General features: G+C 30.3%; 1 protein-coding gene across 1 annotated transcript in view; it reads right to left on the minus strand.

Moving 5' to 3' along the window:
• Positions 1 to 24,771, minus strand: part of LOC145313909 (uncharacterized) — a 99,867-nt gene that overhangs the window by 59,470 nt on the left and 15,626 nt on the right. Inside the window, exons 7-13 of the mRNA XM_080153567.1 lie at positions 24,448 to 24,570; positions 23,918 to 24,070; positions 23,628 to 23,669; positions 12,430 to 12,577; positions 10,760 to 10,824; positions 9,591 to 9,637; positions 7,395 to 7,445 (exon numbers count right to left, since the gene is read on the minus strand). Of these exons, the coding sequence (XP_080009693.1) occupies positions 7,395 to 7,445; positions 9,591 to 9,637; positions 10,760 to 10,824; positions 12,430 to 12,577; positions 23,628 to 23,669; positions 23,918 to 24,070; positions 24,448 to 24,570 (629 nt within the window). The remainder of the gene's footprint in view (positions 1 to 7,394; positions 7,446 to 9,590; positions 9,638 to 10,759; positions 10,825 to 12,429; positions 12,578 to 23,627; positions 23,670 to 23,917; positions 24,071 to 24,447; positions 24,571 to 24,771) is intronic.

A 24,771-nucleotide genomic window follows, 5' to 3' on the forward strand; every position in this document is an offset into this window, starting at 1 on the left:
GGGGTACAATATGGAACTGTGAAGAAACGGCGGCGCAACCGCCGAAAACCGCCGAGAAAAGGCAACAAAAATTACGGCGGGAAACGGCGGTTTTCGGCGGTTGCGCCGCCGTTTCTTCACAGTTCCATATTGTACCCCTATAAAGCAACTGCCATGCAAAATCTCAGACCTGTAACCCTTTTTTTAGTTGAGTTCCTTTGTTGACTCTTAGTTTTGGTTTCAAAAAGTGTCACTTTCGCCCCCCCCCCTTTGGATGCTAGCACCTATCTTTATTTTCAGAATAATAGATGTGGCAATTTCACTTATACAAATTCATTTTAAGAAATTGAATAGAAAATAGCAAGAGAAAATATTTCTTACCTTGTATATACATGAAAATCAACAAAGATAAATTTATGACATATTCTAATTAAATGAATGGAATTATACAATATTCTGTGAAAAGATAAACTCCCATGATGATACAAAAAAACTGAATAGAAACAGTGTTCTTTGAATCAAAATGACCCGAAAGTTGTTATAGTTTTAAAGTAGCTATACTTCATAAGCTACTAATAAATAAGGGGTTAATTTGTTCCAGAAAACCTTCATTCGCAGTGCATTTGCAGCGGACATAGCATGCAGAGAAGCTTCGCTTCAAGTAATTTGATCATATGATAATACTATTGGTGCTTAACTAAACTATACAACTATAGCAAAGGCGAGCTCATAAAATACTCATAAATTGTAAATAATAATGAGTATTGGATTATCAATACATTAATCTCAATTTCTTTGCAGTATAAGTATTTCAAATAGCGCAGCTAGTTTATAATCAAGGCTTTTACATAAAAACATACGTCCAAAAACAAATAGAATGTATCCCAGTGGCTTAAAATACTCATTCATGTGAAAATAATAAAACTTGCACTATAAATTACACTGGTACCCAAAGTTTTATACCTTATTCGTTGGCTCAAAAACTTTTACATTTATTAAATTTTATCGGTTTGTTTCAAGCTAGTAGTGTTCAACCCTATCAAAGATCAATTTAATCTACCGAAGAGGTATTAGTTTTTATTATAACTGGCGATGTATATCAATTTATCGTCCATTGTCTTATCCCTTGAGATCCCTGTTGTCTTCGTACATCCAAAAGGAAGTCTTTGACAAGCACTGTTATGTTTACAATAAAAATGATGTATTTTTGGTGTTAAACAGTTTAATGGGTTAAAAAAGGATATTAGACCGTTGTTTATCTTTATTTAGCAGCAAAATTACTCTACAACTCTTTTGGTCCGTCTGTTTGTACGGCTTTGGGGAAACGTGATTTTCTTGACTTTAGATGGATGAATTTTTGTGTGAAGATTTTTATTACCATTAAGCATCTACTCTATAACTAACTTTGTCCATTTTTCATAGTGTCACTTTTCTAGATTTAGTTTTTGTCCGTTTGTACCAGTCTACTAAAACTATTCAAAATCTAATATCTTATGCTTAAAACAAAACAAAATCAGAATCCAAGTGAAGTTGAACTAAATACAATGATCTAAACTTATGAAGTATTCTACCAATCATATTTTTATCAAATGTTCAATAACAAAAAATCTACAAATAAATGATATTATTTGCGTTTAGATTTTGTTACCACCTGCTTTTAAAGTACTGTTGCCTTTAAATCATGATATCAATGTCCAAACAAGTAAAAACTTTGAGGAAATTGTTTTCATAAAATCGCCCAAGCGTGCAAAAAATTACATCACTTATTTTTAAAATATCATAATGTAATTAATAATAAAACTTACATTTTTTTCTTCAATTTAACATTTTAATGTACTTTTTAAGAATTAACTTATATTCACAATTTTTAATGACTTTTTTCACAACTAACCGCGAGTAAAGTAAAACACAGACTGACGTTGTAATGAAAATTGAAAAAGTGCTTGCGTGCATTTTCTTTCTGCTTAGAGCGCGCACACACGCACACAAACACACACACACACACACACACACACACACACACACACACACACACACTTATAAAAATACACAGAGACCCTCCGATAAATATGATCGAATTTAATAATATTTACTAAAACAAGGTCATGTATTTTCAAAACTATTACGTCCATAAGTAGGGTAGCTATATCACAGATCCCCACCCCACATTTTTAAAAAATAAATTGGGGGGGGGGGGATATCTCGTGTTTTACCTTGATTAGGTAAGTTATATTGGGTACAGTGTACAAAGAACTAAAACTTCTCCCCCTTATTTTCAATTTATTCAAAATAAAGGGAATAGGGATTCCTGTGCCAGTTAGGCACAAGAAAGGATCCATACTTATTATACATTTATTGTTTAGGACGATTGAAATCAATCAATCATTTATTTTGTTTACTCCTCTTTCATTACATTTAAGAGTATTATAGACCTCATCTTGACTAATAAACTCCATTTACATATTCCTATATATCCATTTTAAAGTCATTGAAGCCCTTATCATGTTACACATCATCACTGTGTAGTGTGTTCTATGCATTTTTACGTAATATGGAGTTTCATTAAAAGTGTCACTTAAAGCGCATCTATTCTTTACACAATTTTATTTTCATTTAAAAATTGAAGCCTAAACAAAAATGAAATGACGGATTATTATGCTCAGGAAAAGTTATTTTTTTTGATAAAGAAAAAAATATTTTGCCTTTAAATTTTCTAACAATCAGGAGAAACATATGCTTAGAAAAATATCCATCCATGTAAGTGACATTTTCTAGGTATTGTTTAAATCTTATAAATTGATATAGAATATACGTGGATATTATGACAGGGGAAAAATCATCGTCAATTTAGGTTGCTAACATGTACATCACGTATTGGCCAGTTCGTTCATATAGTGAGAGGGGAGGTGATTTGGTAAAGGGGTGTGTATGGAGAGGGTCTTTATTTTTTCACTTTATTAGAGTACATAATAATCTGGTGTAAGATCCAAGTAATATTAAATTCATTATTTTCCATGTACATCCTCAACAAGGCAAACATGGAACTTGATGTACTTTACCTTCTCCAATCCTAGTTCTATAAATATGGTCATTCTTGTTATTCTATGTATATCAAACTCCCCCTTCCACACCCAATGCCAAAATTAATAATAACTTTTTTGCTGGGAGAAAATGTAAAAATTTACCAGTGAAGCATTCAAAATCTATAATTAACACAATTACATATTCGTGTAATAATTTTAGTTACTTTTATATTAGGATAAAAAGTAATTTTCTTTTTTCAATGAAGGTTGTCATTTGTTTATGAAAGCAAAGTTCTTTTAACAGTTAGGGAGTTGAATCCATTTTTATAGAAGCAGAAATATAATCTATGATTATGGTTTGGACCCTCTAAAACTGTAATCTACCCTTCCACTTTCCCCTCTCTTGGTGAAGATATCTTCAACGCCGATACGATTTTTGAAATATAAGATTCCACTTTTGTCTCTCTTGTTGAAGATATCTTCACCAAGAGAGGCAAAAGTGGAATCTTAAATTTCAAAAATCGTATCGGCGTTGAAGATATCTTGACCAAGAGAGGGGAAAGTGGAATCTTACATTTCAAAAATCGTATCGGCGTTGAAGATATCTTCACCAAGAGAAGGGAAAGTAGAATCTTACATTTCAAAAATCGTATCGGCGTTGAAGATATCTTCAACAAGAGAGGGGGAAGTGGAAAGATAATTACAGTTTTAGAGGGTCCAAACCATAATCATAGATTATATTTCTGCTTCTATAAAAATTGATTCAACTCCCTAACTGTTTAACTCTAGTCTGTCCTTCTGTCTACAACGTTAATACAAATACGCTGTAGTTGTTCATGTTCATTCAACAGCTTCGCATTTTGGAATGTTGTAATCATTGTTCAACAAAAAAAATTGCTCTAAAAATATTGTAAGTATAATTTTTAATCAGGCTAAAAATTGGAGTTTCCAAAACTTTTTTGCTTTTATTTACTAGTGCACAATGAATATTGCTAATTTTTATTTATGTAACTACCTTACTGATTATTACTATAGAATACGGGATAAGGTATATGTGATGAAACAAACCCTTGTAAATAAAAGGGGTAGTTTCACGAAAGGCATTTGAACTTAATTTAGTGAACAGCATATTTTTTCCTGGATAATTGGTTAAACTACATTTATATGGCATATATTTGAAAGAATTTTAATTTTCTACCACGTAGTTTTAAAATATCAAGACTTGAAAATCGTCTTTTTAAATTGCATATATCAAAAAATACGATTTTTGATATTTTAAAAACTACGTGGTAGAAAATATTAATTCTTTCAAATATATGCCATATAAATATAATTAAACCCATTAATTAGCAATAGCAAAAAATATGCGGTTCACTAAATTAAGTTCAAATGCATTTTGTGAAACTATCCCTTTACAATATTAACATTTTTTCTTACTAGAAAGTCAGCCTAAGCGAATTATATTCTTCATGAAAAGAAACCTTCAAATTAGTTCGCACTATTTATGCTCATTTGTGCCTACATCTCTAGCCTTCAGGGGCTAGCCCACAAAATTGAGAGAGTCGAGGATCAGAGAGTACCTTCCTTTTCTACTGACATACATCATACATTCTATAGTATAAGTGACACTTATTTGATTAACACTAATACTAAAAAGTAAAAACATCCTTACTTTTATTAATTCCCTAAATCAATAATATGCATATTACCTAAATTACAGTTTAATATTTATTCTTTAAAAGGATTCTTTTTAATGTGATTTAAACCCGACATGAATGATAAATAAGTGTATAAGGTAGAAGGTGGTGGCGGGTCCCTTGTCTCTGAGATAGACTTTCTCCAATATTTCCTGACGGGAAATGCATTTTATTTTCATTTTTCTGTAGTTTCCAACAGTTTTTGGGTGTTTGCCTTTTCAGCCAACGCAGCTACTACATAATTTTAAACGAAAGTATATTGTTCAAATAGACCGCTTTTCGAAAAATCTTAAAATTTAAACCAATTTTGTTACCCCCGAGGAGCCGCAGGCCCGGCGGTTTAACAAACTGGTATTAATATTGTGATTTTATTTTAATAATCGTAGAAAACTGGCTTTGTTCCTATACGATATATGATTTTTCAGTTTAGCTTAGAACCCGTTCCAATCCAACGGAAACGAAAATATGAAATAAATCTACTTTAATTAAATGTGCCTGGTCACTGGCCCACCATATTTTATACAATTTTTCAGATTTTATAGTAGGTAGGTAGTCGTTTGCTGATTTACTTATGGGCCAGGTTGTCCTTGTTATTATTCCATTAAAAAGATTATATGCAATGTTTAATATTTACCCTCCCTTTTCTTCAGTTTTTTTTCCATCAATCAATTTGCCGGTAATTTAGGAAAATCATTACATAAAATAGGTAGATGATCTATGTGTGTACTATAAGATCTCAATAACCACTGGGCCGATGAGATTCTCCTTTTCAAGAATATTTATATAGGCCTTGGCAGATTTTTATATCTCATATTGAAGGACAAGTCAATCCTACAAAGAGAAAACTGTGGTAATGGAAGGAGTAGATTTAAATAAAATTGATTTTAAACTGATATTAATCTCATTTCAATTGATCTATCTGCTTAATAAATGCCTGTAAATAAATACTTTATAACTAATATTATAACTTTATTAACTAAAGGGTAAAATTTGATTTTAAAAATTGTATTTATTGGAAAGTTTATTCAAACAGTAAACGTATTTAACAGATGTCAACGAAAATCAAGGATTACACCTACAATGTTGATTAATTAAGGTCTTCGTCTTAAAAATGAAATTTTGTTAATCCAAGTGTAAAACTTGTTATTTTTTATAACATTAATAAGGTTTACAGGGTAACTAAAATGTTACTTAAAATTTTATTTCTTACTTAACCTTATGTAAGTAGACCATAGAAAAATAAATTAAAAAGCACACTTCCATCCTTTGAGGCGTTTTATGTGGTTGATTTTTTAATGTATGCATTTAAATGTTACTAGTATTCATAAATAGCTTAGTCTACTTTTTAATAGTTGTTAACCACTCAAAAATCAGCTTTAAGTACCCAGTTAAAAAAAATACAGTTCCTTTTTATAATAGGATATTATTTACTTTACAACATGCTATTATATTTATTATTATATTTTATATGTCAGAATAATTTCACCACAGTATTTTTGCTTTTATGTGAAAACGCTTTCAATATAAGGAAAATTCAAAGAATTGGTTCGAGAATTAATAATGAATTAGCAATTTTTAGGATTTATTATATTTTCCCATTGATAAGCTGTAAGATATAAACTGGGAACATTGCATTTTAGATGTATTTTTTTATTTATACAAAATTATACAATAATTTAATTTCTTGTTGTTTATTTATTCAAATTTCCATGTAATAAGAAAACTTTTACTTTTTAAAATGAAATATTGGCTTTCTATGGCTTCAATTTAACACTAGTCTCTTTTTACAGGATATTTATTTTAAATAATCGTAAATTTCATCAGGATTATAAAATACAAAAGTACAACTCACTTTACTGATTTTGAAATAAATGTAAAATTATAGATGTATAACCCAGACAACTACCTGGCCCTGGCCCAAGTGTTGGGGACCTTTTTGTGTCTGTTGTCAAATTGCTTTCTGATCTTTTGTAGCGATTTTGCTGTGTTAATATTTCCGACGCAATTGGATGATATTCAAAGACCTAATTGAAAGTCGGCATAAGGTCTCCACCCTGTGGAAAGAGTTAAATATATAGCTCGTGTCCCCACTATTCTTTAACTTTAATGATATTAACAATATTTTTAAAGAACCCTAACAAATCAGCCAAAATGTGTATTAAGTTCTTCATCATATACTTAATCATAAAGCTGTTAAAATTAAAATAATTACAATGTTAGTATGTTGTTAAAATAACACAGTAGCTTCTTATGGTTAGTTGAAAACAAATATGTTGTTTAGTAGTGGTTAGTTAGAGCAGTAGGCATCTTAAAACACTTGGTTAAAAACAGTAGCGCAGGTACTTCAAACTACAATATGCCAGTTTGTCTGTCTGTCCACGGGCAAATGTATATCAGTAAAATTAACTTTAAAATTTGAAGTCTTAAGTGAAAAAATGTGGTCACAGGAGCCATTTAAAGATTGCTGGTGTAGGATCATACCTCCTGACCGTTAGGGTTAAAGTTTAATATGTCATATACAACATTGTTAGGTGCTTTTTGATGTTATTTTCTTGTTATTGCTACGCAACTAAATTGTCTAGAAATTCCATTCAAGATATATTAATAAAATGAGTTTTAAAGCACTCAAGAGACATAATTTTAGGGGGTATAAAACACATTTTTAACAACAACAAAAATCCACACTATGTCCAACCTTTTGAACCACTTCTTTTCAGCCACTTATTACAACGGACTCCACGTAGAACTTTAATAATATAAATATGTATCAATTAAAATTACTACAATATGTACATTTATATGTTTGAAGTATGTATTATCATCCTAGGAAGGAAGGAACAATGTCGATTAAATTTATCTTTACCCAAGGTAGAATTTTTTAACATACGAATAAAGGAGAGATTTTATCGTCCTATGATAAAGAAATCTTGGACAAAGGGCTCAAAATTTAAATATTTTTAAATTCCTAAAATGAAAAGTTTTAAGGCAAAACATACAACATCGATTTGGGTGCTCTATGTATTTCAAAATAAATCCGTCATTTTTTGAAATAATTTATTTTAATTTGCGGTGTTTGTGATAAGCAAAATGAACTGTGAAGAAGCCTAAATTACATTTTTTAAGTTGCTAGAAAAGTTTTTTTTTATTTTTCAATCAATCATAATTTGTGATTAAAGTTTAAACCAAGAAAGCAGAATTGCAATATTAGCAGTGCTTTTGAAAATATATTGTGAGATTTTAACATCAATCCAAAGCTTTAATACAATCAGATACAATCAGGAGCAGCGAAATGTATTTAGCAATTTTTGTTAATATGAATTTTGTAATGTTTGTTTTTTATTTTAATTTCACTTTTAAATGGCCCACCTAAATACATCTATTTGCTAAAACTTTCTTTAAAATGGAACTATAAGGAAATACACAAAATCTGATTTCATCCAAACATTACATGATCAAAATTGCTGAGTATCAATCGTCTTTCCCCTGATTACAACTTATTACCAACCTTTCCGTGGGGTTAAAACTATAAACATAAAAAAAAAACAGATTTAGTAGAGAATTTGGAATTCAATTCGATGATATAGGTATAGTACAATGGACTTAAATCTTTCTTAAATCCTAGCAAAGACCCGCACAAAAAAGTAATAGACAAACATCCAGCTACTTAAGTACATAGGGTATGATAATGAAAACTTAAAATAAGATGCTTTGTTGTATGTTCATAAAGTTGATAAAGTTCTACCTTTCAGTTGCTTACTAAATTAAATTTGGCTTGCATAAATTAGGTATTCCTTAGAAATAACTAATGTATAATAAAAATAGCCAAATTTATTTTTGAAAAAATCTACGAAAACATTGTGAGAAATTTGGGAAAGGTATCAAAAAACATAGTATGATCAAAATAAATTAGAGACAGCTTATTGTGATAAAAAAATTGTTTTAATTTTTCCAATATGGCTTTAAAACCGATTGATATCCGATGAATTATAACCGGTTCTCAGCTATACTGGAAAAAAACATGTATATCATCGTATTACAGACAATTTCCCACGAATATTGAAATACAAAACCTAAAATTAAACCATTTTTTTAACTCGTGCCTTCGGCCCCTGGTTGCTAAAAAAACTAGTTATAATCTTATACCTTTTCATTTTAATATCCCCAGAAAGCTTCCATAAGTATAATACGATGCCATTAATAACTATTTTTTAAGTTTTACTTGAATGCTAATAGAAAAAAATAGAAAAATATGGGACTAAAAGAAAACTATTTTGCCCAATTATTTGTAAATATATAATTAGCCGTATTGTATGACCACCACTTGGTGTACTGCATAATACAACTTTCATGGCAAAGGAATATTTTGCATTACAAGTTACAAACTTAATTTAATTTTAATTTCAAGTTCAAATGGTGAATAATATTAAACTTTGGTGAATGATGTCAGGGCTACAGGGAAAAGTCAATGAAGAAAAATAAAGAGACCGCAAAGTTCCTAGGTACGTTATGATTGTGTCCAAAATTGATATTGATTGAAATAGATATTGATGAATATATCCAACTTCCATTGACCAATCCGTGTAACATTAATTAACATGTATTTATGTAAATGTATACCTATATAAATTAGATATTTCTATGTTCAAACAATCAATTACTTGATATATGTATTAAACTTATATTTAATAAGAAATGAGAGGAGATTTATTACATCTGAATAAATAAGTATTATCTTAAAATCATTTAATACCTACAAAATTTATACTTACGTCTATTATAAGAGAATTTTTTAAAACTTGTATCTTTGATTATCGTAAACATTCAAAAGTATAAATGTTTTCCTCAGTAGAAGATATCACCTTTTCAAGAAGAAATAAAAAGAAAAATCTACCTTGTGAAGGATCTTTGTCTGTTGTTGGAGCCTTAGTTTTCGTTCTCCTAAAAGAAATAACAATATTAAAGACTGTTTGCGTTATGTTTGTTTTCTAAATTCAGCAGTTTCCCTGAAAGTTGTTTAGTAGAGCACTGGATTCACCACAATCACCCTTATGGGTGGATAGTATTTGAGGTCAGAGGTGGATTCTCAAAAAAAAATTGCCCCACTAAACGCTTAGTGGGGCAAAATTGTTTTCGTGAAAAATCCTCCAAAATCACATAAAAAATCTACAAAAATTAAATAAAATCTTATGTTTATAACCCTTCTATCATTTTGTTTAATTTTTGTAGATTTTTAATGTGATTTTGGTGGATTTTTCACGAAAACAATTTTACCCCACTAAGCGATTAGTGGGGCAAATTTTTTTTAAGAATCCACCTCAGGTTATGACATGTTATTTTATATCGGGTACAGGTATAAGCTGGGCCCCGCAGAGTTAAGGATACAACAAGGGCTAGATTAGACATAAGAAAAAAACTATCCTCAAGCCAATTATTTTGAATTTATTTTGAAAAGGAAAGGGGGGGTTGGTTTTTAACACTTATTTTAATTCAACTAGGTAGAGTTCTATATCTCGAAATTCAATCAAAAAGCTTTGTTTCCCTTCCCTGCACCTTTCTGTCCTTGTTTATTATGAAAGGAAAGAAAATATGAAAATTTAATTTGTAAGATTTTGTAAGCGTGTCAGTGTCTACTTTGATGCATTTTACAATATTTGGCTGCTTTTATTTATGTGAACTTTGCACAAAAATACAAAAAATATCTAATAAGAAAAAATTTAATTTCCTTTCTTTTATCATTCATGTAGGCTATTATTTATTAACTTGACATGACACAAAAGTTTGTCGTTTTCATTTAATTCTCTATTAAGCTTTGAAACCCCCTTCTTCTCCCTCTTCTTTATAAAATAAACTTAAAATAAGGGTTGGGAGATATTTTTTTCCCATTAAGTAGGGGTTCTGCGCTCGACTAGCCAATGAGGAAACAACCACAAAAAGTTTTGGACCAACAAAATTACCAGCTTGAAATAAATATAATATGAATAAAATCACGAAATCTCTTACATATAAAAAATCATTTTCAAATACATTACACGTAATAAATTTAGGGGACTCCAAGCTTACCTCAATGAACTGGTGTAGGGTTGATTTCTGGATGAAAGTGGCTGCGGTTTCGGTGGCTCAGGTTCCTAAATAAATATTTTTTTCAAAGTCTAATTGAAAAAAGATCAAACGGAAAAAAAGAAAAAGACAATTGGATGGAGTGTAATTTATCATTGATTGTCCTATCAGTGCTCTGTAATAAAAGCAGTATTTTCTGGTCACTGTATTATAAGCTCTATAAGCTTATTTTGCAGATATTCCAGGGGTACAGTGATATGCCCTTAAAATATACTATAATCTCTTAATAAAAGATTAAAAGTAAGAAATTTAAGAAAGGTTTTGCCTTCAACTTTATCAAAAATCTCTTTTGCATAGCAATAGATTTATTATTACTTGGATCTTACACAAGATTTTCATGTTTTCTAATAAAGTTAAACTCGCAGTGGGCTAATATAACAATATCCCCCCCACACACACCCCGCGCCGTTTAATTCATCCCCTTCCCTCCTACTTGATGGCTGAACTAAACTAATATTTTATTCATCCTTTATTTACCTATCCTTGGATCCCTGAATGATTTTATATCTCAAACATATCATGATATAAGGGATTATTTGGGATATTTTCTATCAAATGCAATACATTGCTGCATCAATAGAATTTGCTAGAAATATTTTATTTTTTATTGTACCTAATGGATATGTTAATACTTGGATCTTAAACCAGATTTTCATGTTCTCTAATGAAGTGAAACTTGCAGCGGGCTAAAATAACGATTCCCTTCTTTAATCCATCCCCTTCACCCCTTACCCTCATACTGGATGAATGTACTAATAAAAAAACGAGCTTCATGTTAGCAACGTAAATTGACAATTTCTCTCCTGTTATAATATCCAAGTATATTCAAGATCCATTTTTATTGTATTATCATTGGTTCAGGGAGCCGAAAATTGAAAAATTGCCTCAGGTGGATATCACTGATTGTAATATCTCTAAGCATAATTTGCTAGAAATATTTTATTTCTTTATGTATTATAATGGATTGGATATATTAAAACATGGATCTTAAACCAGATTTTCATGTTCTTTAATAAAGTGAAACTTGCAGCGGAATAAAACAATTTCCCCCTTCCACCCCCTTTCCAAAACACCTTCATACTGGATTAATGAGAATATACTAATCAAAAAACGAGCTCCATGCAAGCAACCTCATTTGATAATTTTTCCCCTGTCATGATATCCACGTATATTCTACATCCATTTTTATTGTATCATCATAGATTGAGGGAGGTGAACACTGAAAAGTTGTCTTAATAAGAAATCACAAGGTTATCTTCCTTGTTTGTAAAATATTTCTACGCATATCATAATTAGTAATCTGCCACCGCCGCATTAATATAAAGATTATTACCTACAATTTTTAAAGATAAAGATTTACTAAAATGGATAACATGTCTGTAGAAAGACTTTCTATAGCTTATCGTTTATCAAAGTCGGTTTCTTTTTTACCACTAATTTTTAGCATTTTAGCTTCGCCACTGGCCTCTATGAAAATAATACAATAAGGAAGCTTTTCAAAAGCAATCGATTTATCAGTAACTGAGTTCCTATAACTTTTCTTTTCACAGACAGAAATCATAGTACTTTACATTTTATATTGAATTGATAGAAGTAAAAAGCTTGTACAATACCTTGAAAGATTTACTCCTGCCAATGGTGTTAGAGTTGAAACCTCCCGATGATGGTCGGCCCCGCGGCTTTGGATCCGGGGATTTGATACCCTTGTTTTCCACACAGTCAACCTCCGCATCTTTCTTACTCTTGCTGCCCATTGAAAACCTAGAATAGTTATTTGTCGCATCGTATTATACCTAAACAACTTTCCGCGGGTATAAAAATGTACCAATTGTAAGATTAAAACCAGTTTTATGATTGTACGTTTTAATATTCGTAGAAAACTAGATATAATACGATATGATTTTTCAGTGTGGCTGAGAACCGGCTCTTATCCACCGGATATTAAACGGTTTCGGAGCAATACCGGAAAATATTTACTCAATAACGCTGAAGTTGTCAACAATCTAAATACCAAAACCGGGAAGGGAGGGGACATTGGTCTGTTTATTACACTAGTCCCCAAAGTTTATTAGAACATTTTTTTAGTCGTTGCCTTTGTTGGGATTTTTTTTAAATTTTGATTGATTCATTTATTATGTTGAGTATACAAACGTTTCAACCAGTCACTGTGGGCTAGAATTGAATCAAGACAAAAGTAAGTGCCGAGCCCTGGGACCTATGTATGGTGAAAATAGACATAAAACCATGATGATTCCAGGTAAAACCAAAATATTTCAGCGGGGTCTTTTTGTTTTATTTCAATTTTAAGTTCTGAAAAAAAAATGAAAAAAATATGAAAATCTTTAATAAAAAACAAACAAAAACTGTTTTTCAAAATTTTTTTTCACTAAAAGATACAAACAACTTATATACATACTATAAGCTTTAAAAAAATCAAAATTTTCAAATTTAGGACTGCCTTTCCAAGGTTAGAAGAAAAATCCTAACAACGAATTCTAACATATATCTGATCAACATAGCAATAAAACGTCTTTTGCTAAATCTTTAACATCAAAATTAAATAGCACTTACTAAAGACTTTTTTTCATTTAAACTTATACTTTTTACATTATTTAACTTTTAAGATTGTGTTTTTTTAAAAGAAAGGTTGCGTGATTTTTTTCCTCATAATTAATTTATCTTAATATGCTGCATTATAAGTGACTGACATTGTAGGCTGTGATGGCTTAGAAAACTCAATACCAGTTTTGTTAGCCCAGGCCATCGGCCCCTCGGGGCCTACAAAACTAGTTTTAATCTTTTTATTTTTATTTTACTATCTGCTAAAAGCTGTCTATAATCCCATACAATAAATAACTATTAAACATACCAATTAAAGTGAAACAGGGATCTTAAGGGATAAGACAAAGGATGATAAATTGATTACTCCTTCTGTAGATTAATATTATTGGTTAAAAAGTTTGGACTTTGCATGTTTGAACCATCAAATCATTAATCAATTCATAAATTATCAAAAGGATAAGAAAATGTGTTTATAAAACTTTGGATATGATTTACAATTCTATGTCAAGTTCACTCCCTCCCTCCTTCGTTAAACATACACTTATATATAGACAGAAAGACATCCTGTTACTTTTTGTCTAGAGTTTTAGGATCTTTTGTTCTATCATACAAATTATTTAAATATCCTGTTTTGAAAAGCAGAATGCCGTTTTAAAATTTATTTTGCTAATTATAAGAGGGAGGGGACATTGGGATGTAAATCACACCAGTACCCACGTTAGCTCAAAAAAATTGTGTACTTTTACTAAAATTAATGGAATGGTTTCAAACTAATATTTTACAAACTTATAATCAAACAATAATTTTACATAAGAAATGGTTAGTTTCCTTGTCATAATTTGTGGAAATCTACATGTATCACTTTACTGTCCTTTGTCTTATCCCTTAAGATCCCTGAAAGAAAGAAACAAGGATGACAACATCAATAACATGGATGAGATGGGAATATGGACAAGCAGTTTTAAAAAGAATTTCTTTAAATCCTGAAACCTTTCTTGCGTATTTTATAATTTTAATATTTATAGACCTTGACTGATATACAAAGTAAATTGTTTAGGGAATTTTCACAAAAAATGCAGCCGTCTGTCTTGAATAGCTGCTATACAAATTAAATTTCCCCTGAAAACAGACAAAAACAAAACTATTCAAAAGTACCCATAGTTGTTAAGTCAAAGAATAAGAAATGTCTTTATAAAGTTTAGAGACTAGTTTATTAAACAGTCAATTGTCCTCTCTATTTCTGGGACACATTCCATATAAGTTTCATTTTAAAAAAACCTAGAATAAACAAAACAAAATATTTTTACTAAAATATAAGCCAACGAATAATAAATTATTATTATAGAACTTTTTAGACTAGTGTTATAAACAGTCCAAAGCCCCCTACCTCCAATGTATGATAAATAATTGATTTTATACATGATAAATACATGCAAATCGGCAAGAAGGGAGGAAAAATGTGACTGTTTATTTGTTTGTGTAGCCATTGTTTCTTAGTGTTTGGACCTAAGTAGTAATGAAGAAGGATGAAACACTTTTGTTTAGCCACTAGGGCTATTAAGCTCCACGCTCAAGTATATTATACCTTGACCCGCTGTCACAAGTGAGCTACTCTTTATTACCTCACCCTCGCCGAGTATGGCATGTGACTATAAATTATACTGGTACCAAAAGTTTTTATAGACACGTTATCTAATTAGTTAACTGGTCTTTTATTAAATCTTAATTGGATGGTTCAAACTAGCAGTGTCCACACAAAAGAAAACTTTTCCTATTTCTAAGAATCTTTACAGTTCTTATGTCCCCTTCTTCCCTGTTGTTTTGTTGTTTACAATTAAATTATACTGATAAATAAATTCTTCAATTTATGAAATGGTAGATTTAATATGGATCAAGGGGACATTGAAATGTAAAATTTGCTGGTACCCAAAGTTCTTTATAAATATTTTCTCATTCATTGGTTCAAAAACTTTGGGAACTTTATTTTTCATCTTGATTGTTTGGTTTATACTATTAGTCTTGGTATGTTTTATTGATAATTTATGAATTGATTAATGATTTGATGGTTCAAACATGCAAAGTCCAAACTTTTTAACCAATAATATTAATCTACAGAAGGAGTAATCAATTTATCATCCTTTGTCTTATCCCTTAAGATCCCTGTTTCACTTTAATTGGTATGTTTAATAGTTATTTATTGTATGGGATTATAGACAGCTTTTAGCAGATAGTAAAATAAAAATAATAAGATTAAAACTAGTTTTGTAGGCCCCGAGGGGCCGATGGCCTGGGCTAACAAAACTGGTATTGAGTTTTCTAAGCCATCACAGCCTACAATGTCAGTCACTTATAATGCAGTATATTAAGATAAATTAATTATGAGGGAAAAAATCACGCAACCTTTCTTTAAAAAAAACACAATCTTAAAAGTTAAATAATGTAAAAAGTATAAGTTTAAATGAAAAAAAGTCTTTAGTAAGTGCTATTTAATTTTGATGTTAAAGATTTAGCAAAAGACGTTTTATTGCTATGTTGATCAGAAATATGTTAGAATTCGTTGTTAGGATTTTTCTTCTAACCTTGGAAAGGCAGTCCTAAATTTGAAAATTTTGATTTTTTTAAAGCTTATAGTATGTATATAAGTTGTTTGTATCTTTTAGTGAAAAAAAATTTTGAAAAACAGTTTTTGTTTGTTTTTTATTAAAGATTTTCATATTTTTTTCATTTTTTTTTCAGAACTTAAAATTGAAATAAAACAAAAAGACCCCGCTGAAATATTTTGGTTTTACCTGGAATCATCATGGTTTTATGTCTATTTTCACCATACATAGGTCCCAGGGCTCGGCACTTACTTTTGTCTTGATTCAATTCTAGCCCACAGTGCAGTCAATGCGAATGTGCATCAATTTATCGGCCATTATCTTATCCAATAGTTCCCTTTTCACATATGTAAGAATTAGGTGAAGACTAATTTGTCTAAATTTCTGTCTCAATAAAATCACGCAACCTTTTACATGTATATTCTTTTTAAATCTTCTAAATTTAATCCTCAATAGTAAAATGCTAAACATATGTATACTGAGCTGAATCAGAATAATTAATCTTTCATGCTTAATTTCATATATCTTTTAGATTTCCTTTTGATCTCAAATTAACATATTCAACATGTATGTATATCATAAACACAAGATTAACCGTATCAGATATCACAAAATCTATATCTATAAAAACAAGGATGACAATAAACATAGGTAACACAAATAAGTAAAATATAATTCCCTTCAATTTGTTTCTAAAAAAGGGAAAACTGGACATTTTATGAACCTCATTTATTGGTCTGTTAGTTCCTCCAGTAGGAGGGGAGGATAAAGGGGGTAAAGGGGGTGGATAGAAGGAATCTTTACATAGCCAGCTGCGAGCATTACTATTATCAAGAGTATATGAAAAACTTATGTAACATCCAATAATAATAAATCGATTTATAAATTGGAGACATGCAGTGAGAGTAAATTAACGAGTAGGTTTAATATTCAAGTGTATAGAATAGTTATTTCTCGCATCGTATTATAATCGGCTTTCAGCGGATATAAGATGTACAATTATAAGATTAAAACCAGTTTTTTAGCCCCGAGGTGCCGAAGGCACGGGTAAAAAAAAACTGGTTTTAATCTTATGATTGTACATTTTTATATTCGTAGAAAGCTGGATATAATACGACGCTAGACATAGTTTTTTTCGTATGGATGAGAACCGGATCCTATATACCGGATTTTTATGAATACGAGAATTTATATTATCTTAAAGATTACGTGAAATTCTTCCTGTAAAATTTGGAATACAGTTGCTCGTTAAATTGTCTAAATTTAGTAGCTAGCTAGCATTAAAATATAATGGACAATTTTCATTTTGCTTTTTTTATGCTTGGACTTTAAATATGTGTGAAAAGAAAATTTAAATCTGATCAATAAATAAAAAATTTGCATCCTGAAAATTGCTTATCTAACAGAAAAGCATTTACCAATAAAAATAAATTTTTCCTGACTTTTTTAAATTCTCAAAAATGAAACCCTAATCTCCTGTTGCTTTCAAAACTTGCTAGGAAACAAAAACGAACAAGCACACACCACACACACACACACAAACACACACAAATACACAACCACACACACACACACAAACACAAAAAAAAACAAATAAAAAATACACAGCATGTTAAGCATGTTGGATTTTGTATCAGACCTTTTAGTTTTAGACCAAACAAATCAGTTTATAACAAAACTTACTTTTACAAATAATAACTGAGGAATGAAACAATTAGATAAGTAAATTTTATAATTATTGAATAGATTAATTTTTATTAAAACTTTGAACTTATTTATTAGTCAGTTCGTTCATCCAGTAGGAAGGGAGGACGAGGGGATGGGGTAAAGGGGGCGATTTAGACCGCTGCATGTTTAACTTTATACATGAAAATCTGGTGTCAGATCCAAGTAATAATATATCCAATAATAATGAATAACTAGATTAAAACAAACCATTTTTAACGATCTTTAAAGAGTCAGTCGAATATTTTTTTGCTAACAGACAAACAAACACCCAACTACTTACATTTAAAGACGCACATAGCATCCTATGTTTACTCACTTGTTGTTGTTGTAGTATGTATTGTTGAGGAAACAGAAAACAAATAAGAATTTAATAAACAACAATATGTCACATAAGGGAAAGTTAACTTCTTCTGAGTTGATTTAGACCTATTTCAATACCCCCCCCCCCCCCTTCTTTTACTAACAAAAAAGAACTCTAGAATAGTTAGGGAGGGAGGGGACACATTAAGATGTTTATTAGGTGGCTCAATAATTTTGGGGACTAATATTAAATTTTGATTGGTTGGTTCATTAAGTTGTGTGTCTAAACGTTTTAACTATTGATTGCAATTTACTGAAGGGGTAATTTTGTGTTTCATCACTGGGGATGTACATTAATTAAAAGGCGATTGTCTTATCCCCATAGATCCATGAGAATAGTCTACTTTTCCTACAGTACAGTACTACAGGTATAGAAAAACTATACAGTGTTATATTCACTTTTTGTCATATAAAAATAATCATAATTGAGACAAAATGTAATAAAATCCTTAATACAAGATGCATAAATAATCAAACAGATTGTTTATTTGGTATATTTGATCTGCTAGCAAGAAAAATATGAGAGGGGGGGACCATTAAAAACAAAATCTTGGAAATTAAAAGTTTATTTTAAGTGAAAATGAAAAATGGGCAAACAATTTGAAACTACATTGTTGTTGCTTTAGAAAAGATTGATTTCTTAAAAGTGGACATTTGATAGGTAGCAGGGAATAAATATTTAACAGCCTGGACAAAAATCAGAAGAGAGAGGGGACAATAGCACTATGGTCTATTTAAGGGGTTTAGTGGAAATTTGGTATAGCTTTAATCAAATTTAAATATTTACACTTCTACCAGTCCGAATTCATTAAAATAAAAAGTTATGAGTAATATATTACATTAGGCAACTTTTTAAAGTTGGTCATGTATAGGTGCGTGCACAGGAATGTGATTGGGGGGTAGCCAAAAAGGGGTGATTTTTAAAATATACTTTTCGTTACTACTACGTTATTTTTAAAGATAATTGAACCAAGTTTCTTCCCTGATTCAATTACTACCCTAGGTAAACGATTATTAATAAATAATAGGGATTTCCCGCCGAAACCGCCGTCTACCGCCGAATTCCGCCGTGTTATTTGCTACCCCATGGCTGTTTGGAGTCAATAGAAAAGTGTGATCTATCTGAATAAAAGTATTATAATACACCTTTTTCTATCCACTTACAACTGCTTTTTAATATTTATAATTTATTTAAGAGGGGTTAGGTCTTTTTAAACTCAAAGAAAATGAATATTGAGACTGAATAATCGAGCTTCCTATTAAAGATATTGATTAATTTTTTTTTGTAAAGTATTTTTCTACCTGTATAGTCTACTATTATAAGTACCTATTTAAATTTAGTACTGTCCTTCAATGGCCTACAGGGGCCAACACCGCCACCCCCCCCCCCCTCTTTCTACTACCAAACCAGAAGTTAAAATTTTAATTTTGTTTTTAAAAGTATCAGAATGAGTTTTAAAGGAAAAAAGAATTCTCATAACTGAACTAAATATTTTTTTGTATCTATGCCCCCCCCCCCCCCTATCTAACCAAAAATAAGATAACCATCATAAAATTGATATCAAACAAACTTTAATTCATTTTAGAACAGTAAAGAAATACCGTTAGACCAAGTAATAGACTAAAACAGTATTTGCCAGCTAAATCATAACATAAAAATGCTTTGTATCTTTCAAAAAAAGACAGAAGAAACAAAACCATTTACTCTTTGAAATCTTAATGTTCTTAGAGTTTTACAGACAGAGGGGACCAAGTGAACTAAAGAGTAGATGCTTGTTGGTGAGTTAATCACCACAAAAAAATCAGCTTTCTTACAAAATAAAACTGCGTAGTAGATCAAATTTTCCCTATAGATATCTAATGTCTGTAAGAGAATTAACAACAGACCGACGGACCAAATAAATTTTACACTAGATGGTTGTTGACAGATAATGTTCATAAAAAGATTTTCTTTCAACCGTCTTGAGTAGTAGCAAAGAAATTCACGATGTTTACATATCAGTTCATACAGACTGACGGACTTAGCGAATTAGAAAGTAGCTACGCTACTACAAAATTTATTTTTGCACACTCCTTCTAAGGACAAGAGTTGCAAAAACCTTCCCTAAACACTAAAATTAAAAAATTAGTTTTTTAAAATTTGCGGGCGGCGGCTTTTTTTGCGGGAACTGCGGGTAAGTCGCGGTTTTCTTTTAAAATTATTGTTCCTCAAGTAATTACTGATTAATTTTAAAAAGTTTTACTCAATTATCTTTAATAGTAATGGAATAACAGAGAAATTAAGATTGCTGTTATGATTTGTAATTCCCCCCCCCCCCCTTCAAATTTAGGTTTTACAGGCAATTTTCAGATTACAAATTTTTAAAGTTGCGCTACCGACCCCACTCTGGAAACTTGACTAAAAGTTGTATTATATTCTCAAAATTTAGAATCATATATGGTTTGGTATGGGGTCGGTAGCGCAACTAGGAGTAAAATGTTGAAAACTATTTTTTTTTGCTAAATTTTTCAGTAAAAAAATGATGAAAATAATTTCATAAATTTACTTTCAAAGCATAAAATTAACACTTATAAGGTAAAATATATAATAAAAATGTTTTTATTTATTGATTTGGTGTATATATTTGTAAAAAATATGAACGAAATTAGTTTTTAATAGATATTTATGCAAAAAAAAAATATTTTTCATATCTAGGTAGAAAATAAAAAGTAGATTTTTGACTTTCAAAAAATATTGATTTGACCCAACTTTGAAGTAAAAATAAACTTAGTTCCAAACGTTATTTTTTATTTTCCTTGTCCATTATGCATGCGCTGGGGTATGTAAATCAATAATATAAAGTTAAAATAAGAAAATTTGATCATGACTTTTTTGCCAAATTTCCACCCTTAGACCGTTGTGAATAGGCTGTTTATTACACTAGTCCCCTAAGTCTTGTGATAATTTTTTTCTTATTCGTTGACTTAACAAATATGGGGACTTTTATAGAATTCTGATTGGTTGGTTCATTAAGTTGATTGTTCAAACGTTTCAAACACTAACTTTTATCTGCATAAGGCATAACTAAGTGTGTCTTGATTAGGAGTGTGCATCAATTTATCGGCCATTGTCTTATCCCTTTAGATCCATGACAAAAATAAACAAAGAAGGTTATGGAATTAAAGATCTAAATGGATAAAACAATGGCCGATAAATTTATGTACATTCCCCCTTCTATAGATAACAATATGTACTTGAAACGTTTGGACTCTCATTTTAATGAACCAATCAAAAATTATTTAAGGTCATTAAATAGTTAATGATTAAGAAAATGTTAACCGCTGAACCGATCGGGTCCTCCTTAACAGGGTAGCTTCTCATAGGTCCCGGGAAGGTTTATAACTATTTTCTTGGGGGGTTGGACACCCCCTACCCCCCCATAAAATGAAAAATCCCCCCCCCCCCAAAAAAAAATATTTTTTTTTACTTTTTCTTTTAAAATCTAAAATGAGAAATTTAATTATTAAATTCGACTCTCTCCTCAAATCCTCCAAGAGGCCTCTAGGGGCGTAACCGCTAGTGGAATATTATATCATTACAAAGGAAAAGTCAGGCTCTTAAAAAAATGCTTAGTTGATGAAAGTTTGCAGTTTTTAACCTTTGGAAACAAGTATTAACGTGAAGATTTTAAAAATATTTCACTGAAATCTGCTAAAGTTAACATAAAAGTTATGAAAGGAGTAAGATAAAAAAGAAAACAACATGAAATATATTTTTCATAAGTATTTTCATAAAAAAAAGATTGTCCATTGTCCTCCATTATATCTATAAATTTAACATTGCACCTAAATTGAATAGAGACCCAAAAAAATATTTTTTTTCACTACCTATAGGTACAATAATCATTACCTAATACCTATGTACCAATACAGATCGTATGTTTTCCGCAGAAGTATTCTGTTATAAATATTGTTATAAAAAATAGGAATACTTTAATGGGATATAATTGAAGAATAAGTAGTTTTATTTTTAGGTGGCATATCTCTGTCGAGTCTTGCACTTCACAAGAAAAGTTAAGTTTTTTAGAAAACTCATTTCTACAAATATGTAACTTTTCAAAGAATATTGCATAACATAAGTTTAACATCTTTAGCTTTAAGAATTGGAAACTTCTATGAAGCCGCCAAATCTTTAAAAATCCGCGGCCGCAGCAAGTCATTATATTTATAATATACATCAGCTATAATGTTTTCCAAGAGGAAACTCTAATTACAAAATTCTTAATAAAGCCGCAGTTAGCGTTCGGCAGCCGCTAAACTAATAATCTGCCACATTCGGTCGATTTTTTCTCAAATATTCCGTACAAAGCCAAATGATGTTATTTATCTTTGTTAGTAACATAACTTAAAGGGTAAATTCATCTGAAATGAATCGAGAAACATAGACATAAAAGAATGTAAATAAGGCATAAAAGATTTGTTAGCAATGCAGTTACTCTGTAAATTGGTAATGTCAGTTAGTCTGTACAACCTCGTATATTATCAAAATATTAATAACTTCAGCATTTTCACAAAATCCTAAAGGTTGTAGGTAATTTTTTATTTCCACAAAGTTGGGTGTCACCTTAAGAACAGTTTGACTTAATAAGAGCATATGACTAAAATGTCACACCCAACTTTAATGGTAATACTCAAAAAAATTACTAATGGCCTTTACAATGCTCAATTTCAATAAAAAGTATCTATCACAATTTTTAGTTTCAGTGATTTATTGACAAAACCTTCTTAAAATCAAATTTTCTTTTAACAATTTTGTTAGGTACTGATGGCCATGGACATATTTGTCCTTGTTGTTTTACAAGTTAAAATTATTTCAAACTACCTAATATAATTTATTTTAAGACAATTACGCAGTTCACTTATTGCTAATGGAAAACATTTAAAACATTTATAATCCCCATATTATATAACAGCATTGCCATTAATATATAATGACAAGTTCAGTATATAATTCAAGTACCTAAATTATAGCTTTTTTAATAACTAATGCTGCAATTTTGTTCACTTTTTTGTGTATGTGAAAAACTTTGAAAATCCCTTATATTGCGTACTATTTAAATCTTTGAGTAATAGAATCTAAGTTTTATTTCATTATAGTATTGAGAAAATGCTTATTAGTGAATGATTATAATAAAGCATAAAAATAAAGAGAAAAAACATCTGTAAGTAAAGAAAAACATAAAATGTTTGACTTGACGTTTAACTGTTACGAGCATGCAATAGTTTAAATCCTAGATGATCCTAATGTAGATTCAGACAACAAGGTCATTGAACATAAACTATAAAATAAAGTGATTTTTGCAATAGACAGAAACAAACATAAATTACAAAACTTTTAATGTTTGCAACAGCTGTCGCAATCAGCTGTTTTAACCTTTTCGTACAAACTAGTAACCTAAACTGTCCATCGCTTATTTTACTCGCATAAACGCAACCGCAGTCTACATACGTATAGATTTTGGTAAAAAAGACATACAAACCAAACGGTAGACATCTAATTACTTGATAGTGATAAATCATACCTTGACATTTTTCTCAAAGTAGTTTTCAGCATAGAAGCAGTCCCTGTTCAGTAAAAAAGTTTTAACACGATTATTATTAGCGTAGGGGAAAAGATTCCTGGCGTATGTCTGACGGCTAGTTTTTAATTGTTAATTAATGTCATTTGAATTAAAGTCTTATGTATGCACTAATGACATAGAAAGTTATAACTTTTCGTTTTCTTTCCATGATCCAAAAAGATTCACGACTGACAAAAACAAAACTAAGAAAGTTCTGTACAAAATAGAAGTTAATATGGTACTAAAACATTCCTGTTTTATCCGGAGGCGAGCTGCTCTTAGAACTAGAACTAGACCCTGTATTTGACGATGACGTCATAGTGTTGGTGTTACTATTATTGCCAGGGGCTGCCATTGACTTTCTGGCTTTGAAACTGCCAGTCAGGCTTTCTGGCAACCTTCCTCTGAAATTATAATAGTAGATTTTCTTTAACACCAACATCTTTTATATTATTTTTTTCTTTTTCTGATTGTTTTGGAAGAGGATAATTTTCAAATGATAGGTATTATTTTATTTAATCTACAAAAAAAACAAAAAATGTATTGTCATAAACTAATATTACTCTGGGGAGGGTGACGGTACCCTCCCCTAATGTAGCTATATATTTTCCATGGACATAGGAGAATCTTTAATGTAAAGGATAATCATATCAGTTCAGCAGTTAGTGAGATCCTTCAGTACACTACACACATACAGACATTGTGTTAGTTTTATATAAGGATACACCAGTGGAAAATATAAAAATATTGAAAAACAATAACATAAAAAAAATGTTCTAACCTGAAGCTACTAGTCATGCTTGTGTTCATGGAGACACTACCCTGTTGTTGTTTTAATTCCGACGCTTTCGCTCTCGTGCTTGCTGTTTGTCCGTGGTGGAGCCGTTGTCCAATATTGGATGAACTTTAAAAAAGCAAAATTAAATTATTGACAGAAGAAAAAAAAATTTCGGCTTAATCTTCTCAAACTACTAAATATATAATATCGAACGATTAGACCCTTCAAGCCGGCAGTGTTAGTATTCTTTGATTATTCCATTTCTGTTTGCATGTGTTTTTTTCCACAATAGATTTATGAATGGATCTTACATCAGTTTATAATGTA

Source organism: Acartia tonsa, chromosome 3, assembly GCF_053477335.1.
Source record: "Acartia tonsa isolate MP-2025a chromosome 3, ASM5347733v1, whole genome shotgun sequence".
Classification (NCBI taxonomy): domain Eukaryota; kingdom Metazoa; phylum Arthropoda; class Copepoda; order Calanoida; family Acartiidae; genus Acartia; species Acartia tonsa.